Source organism: Temnothorax nylanderi, unplaced genomic scaffold (assembly GCF_030848795.1).
Source record: "Temnothorax nylanderi isolate EJ_2023f unplaced genomic scaffold, tnyl_v1.0 TNYL_tig0023_pilon, whole genome shotgun sequence".
NCBI lineage: Eukaryota > Metazoa > Arthropoda > Insecta > Hymenoptera > Formicidae > Temnothorax > Temnothorax nylanderi.
In genome coordinates this window covers 1,612,318-1,628,147 of record NW_027249085.1, presented here as the reverse complement: position 1 = coordinate 1,628,147, position 15,830 = coordinate 1,612,318, and the positions used below count along the sequence as shown (strand labels likewise).

The window sequence follows — 15,830 nt, the reverse complement described above, 5'->3', positions numbered from 1 at the left end:
TCAACAATTATGTTTATTTAAGCATTTTCTATATTAATTTTTTATTAAATTATTATAGGTATATCTTCTTTTATAAATAATATTTAATTATAAAATAATTTTATACTTAAATTTAAATAAGTGAAGAAGTCATATGCTTTTGAAAGATAGTAAAATCAAATTATTGTAAAAGTTTTTCTATAACATTCTTTTTATGACAAATTCAAAATTTAATTTACTAATAGGCTATCTTTATTCTTTCTAATTATATAAATTTTTTCAAAGCGACAAAGAAAACAAAATCAGGATACGTTATAGATTCCAAGATAAGGAAAAGACAACTGAAACCTTGCCTCGCAAGATTAGGCAATCTTCTTGTTTCCTAGCAAAGGTAATTGATTTGATAAATAATAAATAAGGATAGAATTTCTCTCCGTACTTACGCGAAATATTATTTAAGACTGACTGTAGCAAAATATTATGCACCAAAAATTAAATAATTGAAAAGAAATTGCCAATATGCAAAATTTGTTTCAACGTAGCGATGATAACATAAATTAGTAATTCCTTCCTAATCTTATAATAAAGTAACATGTATCATCAAAAACTATACAAAATTATTCCTTATAAATATTTTATAAATCTACATGGACGAATAATAAATTTAAATCATTAGGATGCGACAAAAAGGCCAAAGAATTGCATTTATATACATTCTACTAAATATTTCGTTTCTTCCATAATTTTACACACACACACACACACACACACACACACACACACACACACACACACACACAAATTTCAGAACTTTACATTTACATATATATTAACACAATTTTTAATTTTATTTTATGAAAACTTGAGATAGCATGTTTAGTTTTATTCATTGAATAATTAGGAAATTAATTAAAAGAAATGATTTCTTTGTATATCTTGATTTGCTGCCATTGTAAACATATATTTGTAAATATATTCTTGTTATTATTATTATTAATATTACTACATTACTATTATTATTATAATTTGAGGATGTTCATTGATCGATATAATGAACTTCCGAAAAAAATGACTGCGTTTTATATTTATGCATTACTATTATTATATGTACCTTTGTAAATATAATTATGTAGATATTATAATAAAAAATCGTATAAATAATTACTTTATATATATATTTCACAATTCTTTAAACATTAAATGATGATAAAAAATAACTCCACAATATAACAAAAAGTTAGGTATTAAAAAGAGATGGAAAAGGGAATATTTTTTTATTAAAAATCAGTCGCATAATGAAATCGGTATAATAATTGTATATAATTCTTCCAAATCGTTTCAGATTTTTTCAATTGCGCTTTACATACATATATCGGATGATTCGAAAATAAAACTACTTCGTATTATATGTGTATATATATAAAATGTGTGTATGTATATATATATAAAATGTGTATATATATATATATACACATACACAGAAACAGTGCGGTGCACACGGTATGCGTGTGTATCTATATCATTATAATTATACATGATAATAATAATAATTATATAAGATAAATGTTCTATATTACAACAAATCATCATCGGACCAAAAGCACAAAGAGTGAACTTTTTCTTTTCTTCTTTCGTTCGGGTACACAACCCATTTCCCCTTTTTCTCGATCTTTCAACATTTTTTCTCTTCTCGTATACAATAATATACAAGCAATTGATATTTTTTCTGAATACAACGATAATTATAATATATATTGTACAACACTTTGGAGGAATGTGATGGCGTCTCTGATTAGCACCACAACTTCTTCGATTTGTTTATCCCTTAGTTTTAACCCTGGATCACTCCTACAAACTAAAAAAAGTTCATCTTAACTCTCGCTTTCGCTTTCTCTCTCTCTCCCTCTCTCTCTCTCATCGTGGAAAAACAAAATAAATTAATTCTTTCCTTGAATTACCAAGTACAAAAAGCCAAAAAAAAATAAAAATATTGCAATATTGTTGAATTTATAAAAACAAAAAATGCATATTTTTAAATAATATAATATATATTCCTCTTTTTATCAATTAGTTTTTAAATTTTTTTTCTAAAATTATATAATGTAATTACATAATTATATAATGTAATTATATATATATATATATAATTCACTCTTTATCAGTTTCTTCTTTGTTTGAACTTATCTAAGAATTATAATTTTTATAATACAATTATAAGGATGTACAATTTTTTCTTAGAAAATCGGAGAAGAAAATATTATATAATTTCATTATATTGCTTAATCTATCAAACCATATTTTAGCGGAATATTAAATAACGAAGAAGTAAATCCGGGGTTAATTGTGTAATTACTATTGCGCAATGGCACTTTACAAATTAAATTACAGTTCTTATTCTAGATGTGAATGTGTGTGTGTAACGTATTTATATAGATACACATAAATATATAATATATATAAACATATATAAACATATATATATATATATATATATATATATATATATATATCTGTAATACATATGGACATATAATATAAACTTTATTCTGTATTTATATATTTATATGTAGAATTTGTTTCACTATATATCTTCTTCGTTTTCATAGGAAATTATTTCTATACAACTTCCTACCTTATATAACATAGCAACAATGATAACAATGGTCAGGGTGGAGAGACTGAGTTTTATTCTTTCTTCTTTCTTCTTTCCTGTTTCTCCTTTCTGTTGTCGTCAACCTAGTTTGTTTAGTTCATCCACTTACGACAATTGGGTGCGCCGCAAGCGCATGCGATCTTGTGCTGATCATCCTCGATGTCAAATTTGTAGTCATATGCCAGCTGCAAGAGAAGATGAATAAATACAATGTAACAATAGAAAAGAGTAAATATAACAATATTTGAGATGTGATGAATACAGGAAGGATTTATGAAGATACATAATTTTCTAACAGGGTAAATAATATTGAAATAAAAAAGATATTCAGTTCTCATTTTTTTCAAACGAACGTATAATCACCTCTTCACCACGCGAGATTCGACGCTTGGCAAAAATGATAATCCTAAGATCGCGCTCAACTTCAACGATCTCGGCGACACAGTTGGGATTGCAGGAATGATTTATGTAGCGAGCGAGTCCGCCACACAAAGTCGCATCCACCACTCGCTCCTCATCCAATCGGAACATGTATATACCGCGATTCTGCAATAAATAAATAATATATTTTAATATTAATTAATAGAATATAATTGAAAGAGCTTCTATACTCACTCTAGCCTCATATTGTTTCTCCCTCGTTTCCGCCAACTCTGATCTAATTATCTCTCCAATGTACTCGATCACCATCGTGTGCTTCTCCAGATCTCTCGCCGCGTATAATCCCAGACCCTGAATCTTCGATCTCGCCAAATAAACATTATTACGCCATTCCTGCTTCATCTTCTTGTATTGCGAGCTTTTTGAGTGTACAAATTGTTTCGAGTATGGACAGGAGGCAGCCTCGCCAGCGGCAGCTGCTGCGACTAATGTTGAGGAGACTCCGCCGCCCAGCGTTGCGGCAGCACCACAGGTTGGCAAACCAAATGGCACTCCACGTGAAGCAAAGCCTCCTGTGCGTTGCGTGTGCGGTCGTTTCCATGGTAGCTGGTTGCGTAAACGTGCCTCCGTCCGTGCACTCCCGGTTGGATTGATGGCCAGAGGCAACTCCAACAACGGGTTACGACCATATTTAAATCTGAAAGCGGAGAAATGTTTCGCTATTATTTTCCAAAAAATTTAATGTTTCTTAAAGATCGACAGGAGACACGGTAGAGAGCCGTGAACTACGAATCGTAGTTCACGGCTCTCCACCGTCCACCGTGTCCTCCTGTCGACCCTTAAAAGCTAGTAGTAAAAGCAAAAGTTGGGAAAAGTTATTACAAGAAAATAGTTATCGATATCATTCATATAAATTACTTCCAAAATCAGATTCTTACCTGTAATCGGTTAGAGTCTCAATTCCAGGTAAGCTTTCCAGTACGCGCACTACTGCTGGCTCTGTCAAACCAAACAGATCTTCTCCTGAAACGTATCTCGGGAATAATTGAACAGAATTCGTACTTCTCCTCAATTCTGCTAGTGGCTCCAAGATTCGACTCCAAACTGCTCGCGGAGTAGCGTCTCTCAGTTCGACATCCTCTTGAAGAGGTTCTTGAACTAGGACACGAAATTCCGGACGACCGGAAACATCGTGAATCGAACAGACATAGCGGCAACGTTTGTTGGGTCTGCGCATACTCCAATAAAAACGCACGATTTTGTAGCCCACCGGATAAATATAGTTGGGCGTGTGGAAATTTTGCAACTGATGAGGAAGCAGCTGACCGACGCTGAGAAAGATGAGGGAACCTACACGAAGCAGATGTTTATTGTCGGAATGGTGCATCACCGCAGCAACCTGACGATTTTCATCGCGTTGGACGTAGACGCGACGGTAGACGGAAAGCGTAGTGAGTTCCTTATCTTTATCTTTTATAAGATGTTGAGGACAAGCCATGGTCTGGAATAAGAATTTGATTATATTAAATTGCATAAGGAAGGAAAAATAAAAGAAAAGAAATAGAAAGAATTAAAAATTTAGAAAAACTCTTATGAAAAATTAAAAATCTAATAGAACTTGATTGTACTGAAAGTACTTTTAACTCTTTTAAACTCATATGTTTGATATACATATATCACATTGTATTAAAAATATAATATTAGATAATATAATACTAATGTATGAACTATCCGATTACCTTATCTTTATAAAAACCACAGCCGTCTTTGATAGCACATATCAGGTGGTACCAGTTGGTGCACCTCGGCTTGTAACACTTGACCGTGGCAGCGGATTTTTCGCAAATGATGCAAATTTGTATGAGATTGTTCTGCAGGACTTCATCTAGTCTCATAAGTGCGCCACTCTGTGCCTCATATACAACGTTAGACCATAATGCACAATTGAGATGTACCCATTTATCCACATCGAAGTTGAGCAGTCGGGCTGGCCCATCAGCTGTTGCATCGCCCTGACTTTTGCAAAATACGCAACGACGGGTGTCTTCAGCTTTTGCGGGAGCTACTGCGATTCCCAAACGAAACAGCGTCTAGAAGAAAATTCAATTTAAATTTTCCATTCACAATTTTACATTAAAATTTTGATGTTTATTAAATATTAGAGAAATCAATATTCACATAAATTCATGCATGACCTAATACAAAACCATATTTTTGATCCAAGCAATAAATTTTATAAATAATTGAATTATTCACATAAACTTTCTATATAATTATTAAGCAATATTAAACATGAAAAAATCATTTACCTCGGTAATTTCTCTATCAGTGGGTTTCTTAAATTTGGTTGCAGGTTGCATTATTCCCATCGACCACGTTTTATATCTCACACCTTTCCACATCTTCGCAGGTGGTTGAGACTCGATAGAATCACCGATTTCTTCATTAATCGAATGTTTCTTTGACCGTTTTTCTTCATTTTCTGCACTTTCGACATTCTCCAACATCTCAGTTTTCACTTTGATTTCTGTCGTTGATTCATTACCGATCTCTATATTCTCAAGCCTCTCCATCTGGTGCTGTTGCTGTTTTTTGGGGAATTTCTTCAGACTCTTCAGGTCATCTTCTAACATTTTTGCTTCTGTTTTATGACATAGATGGTCTACTATCGTCGCAGCCTGCAAAATAACAAAAGAATTTAATATATTTAATTAAATATATATTCTTTTTCATATGAAATATTTTTTCTAAATATCAATATCATTGATAAATATCATAATATAATGCGCCATTAATAATATTATTAACATATTTATTATATTTAAAATTTATAAGCGTATAAAATTTATATGCGCTATAAATTAAATTGTAAAATAACTTTTATTTATAATTTATTTAGGATGATTTATTGTAAAATAAAACTTTTTACATTAAAATACTTTTTCATTTTTCCTATAACTTATAGAATATTGTATAATATAAAAAGGTATTTCTCTTGGTTTACCTTATCCTGAGTATTGGACGGTGTTCGATGAATGAGGGCAAATTGCATATAGCAAGCCGCTGAGCAAAAGCAAAGTTCATCGCCTGGTTCAGCTTCTTCTTTGCTTAAGAATGGCAGATCTGATGCTTTCTTTCGAATCAAACTATTAAGAATCACAACATCACAATGACGACAGAACTTCGCTGCACCGTTCAGAATGCTTTGTATATCGATCGGAGCTGGAAATAAATCAATATGTTAAAAAATTATGTTTTGATTTTACATATTTAATTAAAAAGTTTCTAATTTTTATCTGTTTATTTTATTTTATTTAAGATATTCTAATTTATATATATATATATATATATATATATATATTTCCTGTAACTTTTTTCTTCACATAATTTATAATTTTTTCTTTTTTCTTGTACAACAGATTTGTATCAACATTATATAAATCTCATCATAAATATCTTCATAAACATCTTTTATTGAGAGATAATCATTCTATCAATTACGTACTACCCTCTTTGCCGTCCTTTCCTTTCGTCCTGTACAACCCTAGTTTCTGACTGGGAGGAGTAGTAGTGCGTTCGACTATTTGATAACCAGCAGGTGGTGTTATGTTCAGAATATTAGCAAGATCTTTAAGTACACCCATTATATCATCGGCAGCCTGACTATTTAAAGTTAAAGTCACGGTGACATTTCCGCTTTCTCGTAAAGGAATCGGAGGAGACTTGCCAAGCCTGAAGAATTATATAGTATCATAAAGAAATAATATCTCATATAATAATAAATAAAAAAATATACATAATGTAGCAAATAATAATAAATAAAAATAAATATATGTACTTGGACACTCCAAAATTCTCCTTGTCCTGTTTAGCTGCATCTTTTAAGTAAGTAGGCTTCAGTTTAATTGGAATCGGCGAAATCAGAGGTATAACGGGTGATACACGTTTCAACCATTCCGCCTCCTCATCGGATTCTTCCTCGATCAATCGTAGTCCGGGGAAACGGTGCATAAATTCTGGTATAATACATTCAGGCGAGGACGAACTCACGATGGTATCGGGAGAGTCCATATCGCGATTTGTCGTCATATTCTCTTTCTTATCATCAGCTACAAAAGAACATTTTTGTTTGATATTTCTATACAAGGAGAGATTTTAAGTACTATATTATTTCTCTTATAAATGTATATAGAGCAATATATTTATATTATTATTCTATTTGTTTTATATATATCTATATTTTTATTTTACTAATAATATTTTTCTTCTATTCTTCTTTCCCTTCTATTCCTCTATTCTTATTCTTATTTTTATTGTTATTTCTCTTTTTTCGACTTATAAACTTCTTATAATTAATATTAAATTTACTTAGGATTTTATAATTACATTAAATTATTATTATTAAAAGATATAAATATGTAACATAATAAATAATTGCTCACTATCATCCAATTTCAAAGGCGGAAATTCCTGATCATAAAATCCTCTCTGCGTAGTCGGGGGTTGTTGGGGTGGCAAAGGGTCTAGTTCTCCAAATGGCTGTGTATTATAGTGATCAGAAATTCCAGGTAAACTGGCTGATCCATAATTTCCAATCAAATCACCAATTCTAGCGTTATAATCTTTTTGACTTCCAATTTTAACAAGATCCCCGCAACCAAAAATCGGACACACTCCGTAATTACGACTCAGATGGGGTTCTAAAACCGCCATCGGCTGAAGTTGCCGTAACTGAGTCATCAAATTATCCACAAATGTGTCATAATCCTCATCAAGGCGCGAAACTTTACGGGACCGTTTTTTTTGAGGTGCAGTTACGGCATCTTTTCCCTGGCTCTGCTTTCTCTTCTGTTGATACTGTCTCCTCTTCAACTTCTTAAGATCTAAAGTATTCCAGATGCAATTGTTACAATTTAATTGCTATAAATTTGATTTAATAAAATTTCAATGTTACATTTTAACATTTAAAAACCTTGTAATATAATTTGATTTTATATAAGACATAACGAAGAGTTAATATATTTAAAAAAAATAGAGAGAGAGAGAGAGAGAGAGAGAGAGAGAGAGAGAGAGAGAGAGAGAGAGAGAGAGAGAGAGAGAGAGAGAGAGAGAGAGAGAGAGAGAGAGAGAGAGAGAGAGAGAGAGAGAGAGAGAGAGAGAGAGAGAGAGAGAGAGATGTTATTTACCAGTTTTATCATCCATTGCGCCGTCTATGAGTTCCTCTTTGGTAGTAAGAAAGTCTTTGGTATCCGTCTGCAACTGACTGGCTGACGTGCCAGCAGTGGACAAAACATCCTCAAGACCGATTTCCTTTTTCACCTCGACTAAAGGCACTGTGTTGGAACCCAATGGGGCAGCGGACCCGATAACGGTCTGTGGTGGAACCGCGACGGCCCCGTGATTATGAGGCACTTGTTGTTGAACAGATTGTTGCTGAACGGAAGCAGCCGAAGAAGGAGGAACTTGTTGTTGTACCACTGGTACAACAACACCAGTTGGCTTCTGCGCAACTGAGGTTTGATTTTGGGATTGTTGGATTTGAGTTTGTGGCCCAGATACGTTACTAGAGTTACTGGTCGATAGTTGGACACTCTTCGAGGCTATTCCCGAGGTTACCAATGGCTTATTTTGCAAACCAACCTTCGAAATGGAAACAGCAACACGTTGTTGAGTCTGAGGCCCTTCGCTGATGCCAGTTCCCAGTTTGTTTTGACTTCCAGAAGTCTCTTGTTGATTCATAGAAATATTCGGAGACGTTTTTGTCGTTGTTATTGTTGAAGAAACTGGCTGTTGACTTGATATAGACTTTCCTGAAGAACTTGCTGAAGAAGTAGGAATTGACTTTGTTGTTTGTTGCTTTAAGCTTTCAGTTTGTGCTCTTTGTGTCGTAATCGCACTAGACGATGAAAGAGGAGGTTTAGCAGATTCTTCTTTAGTTGGTGAACTTTGAACCTTTAAGGGTGTCACTGAATGCGACAAAAAGGAAGTTTCCCTCGCAAGAACTTGTTTATTTATTACTGGCTTCGGTGTTGGGGTGTCATTCAGTAACTGAGGAAGCAAAGAAGGTGACGTAGGAAGTACGACTGGCCGAGCCAGTTGTGCTTCCAGCGAAGGAACTATCGGCAGACTGGGCCCTTGCGATGATCCTGAAGTTGTGGCACATGCTGTATTTTGCAATAATTGTTTTAGCAACACATTTTGGGATTCCTCTGATCTTAAAGAATTAGAGGAACTTTTGCTGGAATCTATCTCTTTCTTTTCTTGGATTTTGGCCTCTTCAGGATCCTTTTTCACTTTCACCGTAGATTGATTTTCAAGATTATTATTGTCCATTGGTAGAAGACCAGATTTATACTGATTCTGATTTGAGGTCAAAAGGGGACTTGGAGCTTGCGATAAAGTCGATTGAAGAATACTAGTACTTGAAACTCCACTAGAAGTTGCCAAAGGTGGCACAATAGTCCTAACACATTGCATTGAGTTGGTTACGGCTGAGCTAGTATTTACCAGTACTCGAGGTGTGGAACATCCTGAACTGACTTGAAGGATCGCCTGAAGATTCTGCGAGCGTTGTATTGAAGTCGATGGTAAAACAGAACTTAAATGATTAGCAGACTGGGTTGATACTGTGTTGCTTCGACCATGACCAGCAACTGAAGGTTTCAAGGAAGTAGTTCCAGCCAGCATAGCATTCAACATGGCGTTTGAAGTAACAGGAATGGAGGTTGTAATGGCTCTAGAAGTAACTATAGCCGAAGAAGTACTTGAAAGATTAGAAACTGTAGTAGTCTGACAAGTTGTTGCTGAAGAAGTCACTCTGAAGATCTGTTCACTATTACCAATCTTCGAAACTGTAGTAATAACTCCGCTACATTCTTTTAATTCTTTTTTCTCTTTCATGGTCAATTCTGAATCTTTTGAAGGTTGAGGGCGACCTTGATCTATTCTTGTCAAAGTCGAAACACCACTCTGAACATTATTATTATTATTGTTGTTATTATTATTATTATTATTATTAAATAATGTCGACAAAGGGTTAGAAGTAGACAAAACGCTTCCAGATTTCACTGAAGAAACCATGGTGACCACTCCAGTTTGATTCACTGTTGTCTGATTGCTTTGCCCGATAGATGATAACAGTGTCCTCAATTGATGGGATACGTTGACCACATTGGAAGTCAATTCTGTTGGTTTCGAGAGTGGCGATAAATGAGGAACTGTTGTCGTGTTTTGCAATTGCGCTACGGTACTAGCTACCAAAGTGGAAGCTTGGCTCGTCGGTGAAGAACTCTTTTTCACTTCAGAATTTTGACTTTTTATTTCATTTTTAGCTTCAGTTGAAGAAACTTGATCATTTTCGAGATTATCTTGCTCTAAATCCATCAACGAATCTTGAAGGATATTTAAAGGCAATGTATCCAACGGAGTTGGCATCTGATAAATCAGACTTGATTTTAGCTCGCTACTGTTTGCCATTTCTGGTTTTGACGAAATAATATTATGCAACATATCTAAAATATCATCAGAAGATTCCTCCATTAAAGTCTTTTCTTCATTCAAACAATGCTGAAGAAATGGTTTAGAATTCTCCATTTCGGTACAAAGTTCTTCCTGACGATTCTTTTCATTTGAAAGTGTATTTTTGTCATTATTAGTCTCTTCAATGTTCTTCTGAATTTCTCCTGATTTGTTCGTTGCTTTTTGCGTATCAGAATCTGGAGACGTCTGTTCTTTATCATTCTCCACCGGTTCAGTGTCGTTTTCCAAGATGTTGACAAGCGATAGATCATCGGTAACGGGTGACATCCTTTTCAGAATCGTCGTTGGAGCATCATTCTTATTTCCAACATTTTCTGCAGGATTGTGAATGGCTTCTAACATGCTCTCCAGTTCGTCTGTAGTATTTAACGGATCAGTTTTCTTCTCTTCAATTGACCCTGAAAAAGTATTTGATGATGTATCCGAAGAATCGCTTTCATCTTTGATTTTGTCCAGGATCTTTTTCTCCTCCTTCTTCTTCACTTCGCCTTCCAGATTTCCTGTTAATTTCTCCTTACTCTTTGAAGTAATATCCTTTTTTGATAGGTCCGGAATCGACATTTTCGGAGTCGAAAGCGTCACAGAAGTTGGTTGTACACTTAATATTAACTTCGTAGGATTATTCAAAGATTCCGTTGTATTTAGCGTACTCGAAAAGGTTGTCAAAGGCTTATTTGAGAATAATATTTTCGGCATTTCATTGGCAGAGATTTTCGGGTTCAATTTTTCTTGCTGAGAATTGGAGATATTTTCCAAAGCGGTTTGACTAAGCTTCGCGGCAATCTTTGCATCCGCCACAATACTTGCCATCGCCGACAATGTGACACCTCTTTGATTGCTAAAAGAGCTCGAGGAAACTTCCTTCAAGTCAAACTGATCTGTTATTTTAGCTTCTGTCACAATTGGTTGAATTGAGACTTGATTCAGTTGAGAACTGGAACTAATAGAAACTGGACTGGAAGTCGAGTTTAAAGAAATTGTATTTATTAAGGAAACCGCCGATTTTGAGACTGTTATATTAATATTTGTTGGTACGGTTGAGACTGATATTTTGGTATAAGATTTATCTGAAAAAATAAAGTTTGTAGGACTTTTGTTTTGTTTTGAAAATCTAGTTTGATCATCTGTCGAACCTTCATTAGATGTATTTTCCTTGGGAGCATCAGTTTGTATGTTATCAGTTTTTTCAATCTCTTCGTCGCAAGAACCCTTAGAAAGATTATCTTCAGGAGATTTCGTCGTAGGATCAATGATAACCACTTCAGATTCACTTACTAAAGATACCATAAGTTCTTGATCAGGAGATTGATCCAAATAAGGACCTGGAGAAGGATCAACTCGAAGTTCTTCTTGATCTGGAGATTCTGGAGTATCAGTTACAGCGACTAGCTTCTTTCCAGACTGCAAGGTCCTCACTATATCGAGTCTAAGACCTTTTTTATTCCTTGAATGAGACGGGGCTAGATCTTCGTCACTTAAAATCGGTTCTTCTGATTGTGATTCAGAATTATCGATTTCTAAAATCTGCACTAAATCGTGACCTTGACCAGCATCGTTCACTAAAGCGTGACAAAGAGAATCGTTACTATCAGCAGAGAGATCCACCACCATTCCAGGTTCAAAGAGAACATATTCTTCCTGCATATCACCTTCTAAAGTTCCTGAAATAACATCAACCAGCTCCGAGTCGCCAAACTGATCAATCACAGTGATATCGTCACTATCTCGTTGAGCTGTGGAACTCAAAGTCACCTCGGTATTAACTATAGTTTTATCATCATCATAATCTGTCGTATCTGGAAGCTGTTCCAGCTTTTCTCCAGGACTTTCCAAAGTTAGAGATCCATTATCTAAAGTTGAAGAAGTTAAAGAAGAGCTCTGAACAGCTGATTTCACCTCCAAAGTTGTTGGTGAAGCCTGTGGTGGCGTATGCGAATCGTCGTCGAAATCATTGTAATCAACACAGACCAGCGAGCTAATTCTGGTGGTTTTCCGATTCGTGGAAGTATTTGCTTTCTCTTCCAATGACTGTTCTTTTTTCGCCTGGGACGTTTCCGATCCTTTACTACCCTTACTGCTTTCTGCCTTGCTCGACCACATCGGCGATCCACCCCTTAAGCCCAACTTGAACCATCCAAACCGTCCAAAATTAGGGAAACGTATTGGCTTTGTGGATTTATTGAGGCTTTCCCCATTTTTAGTAGAATTTTCTGATAAAAAAATTTGTTCTTGAGAAACTTGTTGACAATCCTGCTCCTGATTACCTGGTGAGCCGCCCCTCAATCCTAATTTAAAATATCCGGGTTTTCCAAAATCAAGAAAAGGAATTGGATTTAAGGAATTATTGGAGTTTCCTCCACCTCTAGGAAGATTATCTGATAAAGAACTTTGTTCTTGAGAAACTTGCTGAGAAATTTGCTGAGAAACTTGTTGTTGATCATTTGAAGTTGCAGTTAAATTAGCATTTTGTTGGACAAAATTATGAGGTGTGTGGGGTGTTCTTGGAGTTCCAGGGTTTTCCACACTCTGAGGTCTGTCTGGCATAGCCGGGCTATTTCCGGTAGACTGTCTTCGCTGCATCTGCATAGGAGATCCGGCTACCATAGGACTTCTAGGCATCATAGGAGAGCTAGGTGGTTGATTGGTTGTCGAGGAATGATGATGATTACCATGAAGCATTGGTGAAATTCTGTTCATTGGACTGGGAGGTTGTGAAGTCGGATTCAACTGTTGTTGAAGCATCGGAGAACCCATTGTTGTCTGTTGCACCATGGGTGAACTTGGAGGTTGGCCATAACCTTGTTGAAGTTGCTGATGAAGTTGCGGACTGGGGGAGTTCGATGGTTGAGACACCATCGGCGAATTGGGCGGTTTTTGTTGCTGTTGTTGCATTTGCAAGAATTGCCGTTGCTGTTGTTGTTGGAGGATATGCTGCTGTCGTTGCTGAGCCATTTGGAGTGATCTTGTGCCAATAGAATTCTGTCCTTCCTGAGAAATACCCTGAGAAACACCTTCATGTTGTTGATGAAGAATTTGTTGACGTTGCTGAACCATTTGAAGTGATCTTTGAGCAATAGAAGCCTGTCCTTCTTGAGAAATAACTTCATGTTGCTGTTGCTGTTGGTGGAGAATCTGTTGTCGTTGAGCCAATTGCAAAGATCTTTGAGCAATAGTATTTTGTCCTTCTTGAGAAACAGATTGAGAAACACCTTCATGTTGTTGCTGTAAAATTTGTGGTCGTTGTTGAGCCAGTTGCAATGATCTTTGAGTAATAGCGCATTGTCCGTCTTGAGAAACATCTTCATGTTGGTGCTGTTGTTGAAGAATTTGCTGTTGACGCTGTTGAGCTATTTGTAAATTTCTTTGAGCAACAGTATTTTGTCCATCTTGAGAAATATTTTCATGTTGTTGATGTTGGTGAAGGATTTGTTGACGATGTTGTGCCATTTGTAATGTTCTTTGAACAACATTTTGTCCAATTTCTTGAGAAATATTTTGTGAAACACTTTCATGCTGCTGTCGCTGCGCAATTTGCAGATGCCTTTGAACAGTAATATTTTGCCCATCCTGAGAATTACCTTCCTGTTGTTGCTGAAGTATCTGCTGCCGTTGCTGAATCATTTGCAGCGTTCTAGGAACGATAGAATTTTGCCCTTCTTGAGAAATACTCTGAGAAACAATTTCATGTTGTTGCTGGAGAATTTGTTGGTGCTGTTGGAGAATTTGTTGTCGTTGCTGCGCCATCTGCAAATTTCTTTGAGCCGCAACAACATTATGACTTTCTTGAGAAATAATATCATTCTGCTGCTGCTGCTGAAGAATTTGTTGTCGTTGTTGTGAAACTATTTGCAACGATCTTTGATTAATAGAATTCTGTCCTTCCTGAGAAACACCTTCAGGCTGTTGTTGAAGAATTTGTTGCGGTTGCTGAAGAATTTGCTGTCTTTGCTGAGTCATTTGCAACGATCTTTGAGTAACAATATTTTGTCCATCTTGAGAAATGCCTTCTTGTTGTTGTTGCTGCTGCTGCTGCTGAATAATGTGTTGTCGAGCCGTTTGCAAATTTCTTTGAGTAACAACATTCTGTCCTTCTTGAGAAACATCAGTCTGTTGTTGCTGCTGAAGAATCTGTCTTTGTTGAACCATTTGCAAATTTCTTTGAGTAATAACATTCTGCCCATCCGGAGAAATATCATTCTGTTGTTGCTGCTGGAGAATTTGTTGCCGAGAAACACCTTCATGTTGCTGTTGCTGGAAAACTTGCTGCCGCTGCAATGTCCCACGAACGACAGTACCTTGTCCTTGATCCTGAGCGACACCTTCATGCTGTTGCTGAATAATCTGCTGTCTCTGCAATAACTGCTGATGCTGTTGTTGATTCAGCAATTGTTGTTGTCCTGACTGCGGATTATATACGACCCCTCTCCTCTGCGTCCCTTCTGGTGGCCTGACAAACCTTTGAGGTAAACTATGAACTCTCACACCCTGATCAGCCATCAATTGTTGCTGATTTCGCGTTTCCGCTGTAAAGGCACCAGGAGAAGTTGCTAATCTTCCGCCAATAATGGCTCTGTGTTGTGGTGAGGTCATTCGCGTAGTGTTGGGATTGCACAGACCCGGAGAAGGCATTGGCCCAGGACTGAAGGGACTCTCGTCACCTTGAGAATGAGGAGTGCCAATTCTTGGCGATTGTTGCTGAACATTATGAGGTGACATTGTACCTGGATTAGTTGATTGAGGGTTGCCTGGACTATGTTGAAGTAGCGGTGTACCTGGACTATGTTGAACAATTGATGGAGTTGCTGGTGAATGTTGAATCATACTGGGACCGGGACTTTGAGAGACCAATGCCGCTGGAGAATGCATCGGAGAATGTTGAGAAGGTGACATCAACGGAGAACAGGGTTCGTTTGGTTGGGGTTGAGTCTGTCGTTGTTGTTGTTTGTTATTATACTCCTGGAGCAATATGCCGTGTTGACGATGTTGCTTACGCGAAGTATCTAAATGTTTCTGAAGAGCGGCTTGCTCGACAGAAACTCGTTGCAGTTCACCGGCGTCGTTCTCTGTCAGTTCGTGACCAGATTTACGAAGTTGACGTTGTTTACTATTGAGAGACTGGAAAGAAATGAGATAAAAAGAAACATGAAAAATGCGAAAATGCAGGACAAATTAGAATTTAAAAATTAAAATTAAGATTAAAGTTTATTATTATAAAATGTAAAAATATTTTAGTAAGCATTATTATAATATCTAAGTAGTTTTAGTTAATAGTGTGATG

At 36.0% G+C, this 15,830-nt stretch overlaps 1 protein-coding gene across 11 annotated transcripts in view; it reads right to left on the bottom strand.

Annotated features, from left to right (window-relative positions):
• Positions 1 to 1,238: 1,238 nt before the first annotated feature.
• LOC139769597 (uncharacterized) overlaps positions 1,239 to 15,830 on the bottom strand; it is a 36,732-nt gene continuing 22,140 nt past the window's right edge. For 10 of the 11 annotated variants that reach the window (XM_071700821.1, XM_071700822.1, XM_071700823.1 and 7 more), the window contains 12 exons: positions 8,200 to 15,667; positions 7,456 to 7,896; positions 6,852 to 7,122; positions 6,519 to 6,745; positions 6,018 to 6,235; positions 5,323 to 5,691; positions 4,753 to 5,103; positions 3,952 to 4,514; positions 3,248 to 3,710; positions 2,996 to 3,178; positions 2,612 to 2,817; positions 1,239 to 1,834 (listed from right to left, as the gene is read on the bottom strand). In XM_071700821.1, the coding sequence (XP_071556922.1) occupies positions 2,725 to 2,817; positions 2,996 to 3,178; positions 3,248 to 3,710; positions 3,952 to 4,514; positions 4,753 to 5,103; positions 5,323 to 5,691; positions 6,018 to 6,235; positions 6,519 to 6,745; positions 6,852 to 7,122; positions 7,456 to 7,896; positions 8,200 to 15,667 (10,647 nt within the window). In that variant the 3' untranslated portion in view covers positions 1,239 to 1,834; positions 2,612 to 2,724. The remainder of the gene's footprint in view (positions 1,835 to 2,611; positions 2,818 to 2,995; positions 3,179 to 3,247; positions 3,711 to 3,951; positions 4,515 to 4,752; positions 5,104 to 5,322; positions 5,692 to 6,017; positions 6,236 to 6,518; positions 6,746 to 6,851; positions 7,123 to 7,455; positions 7,897 to 8,199; positions 15,668 to 15,830) is intronic. The other variant, XM_071700824.1, reaches the window with a different exon arrangement.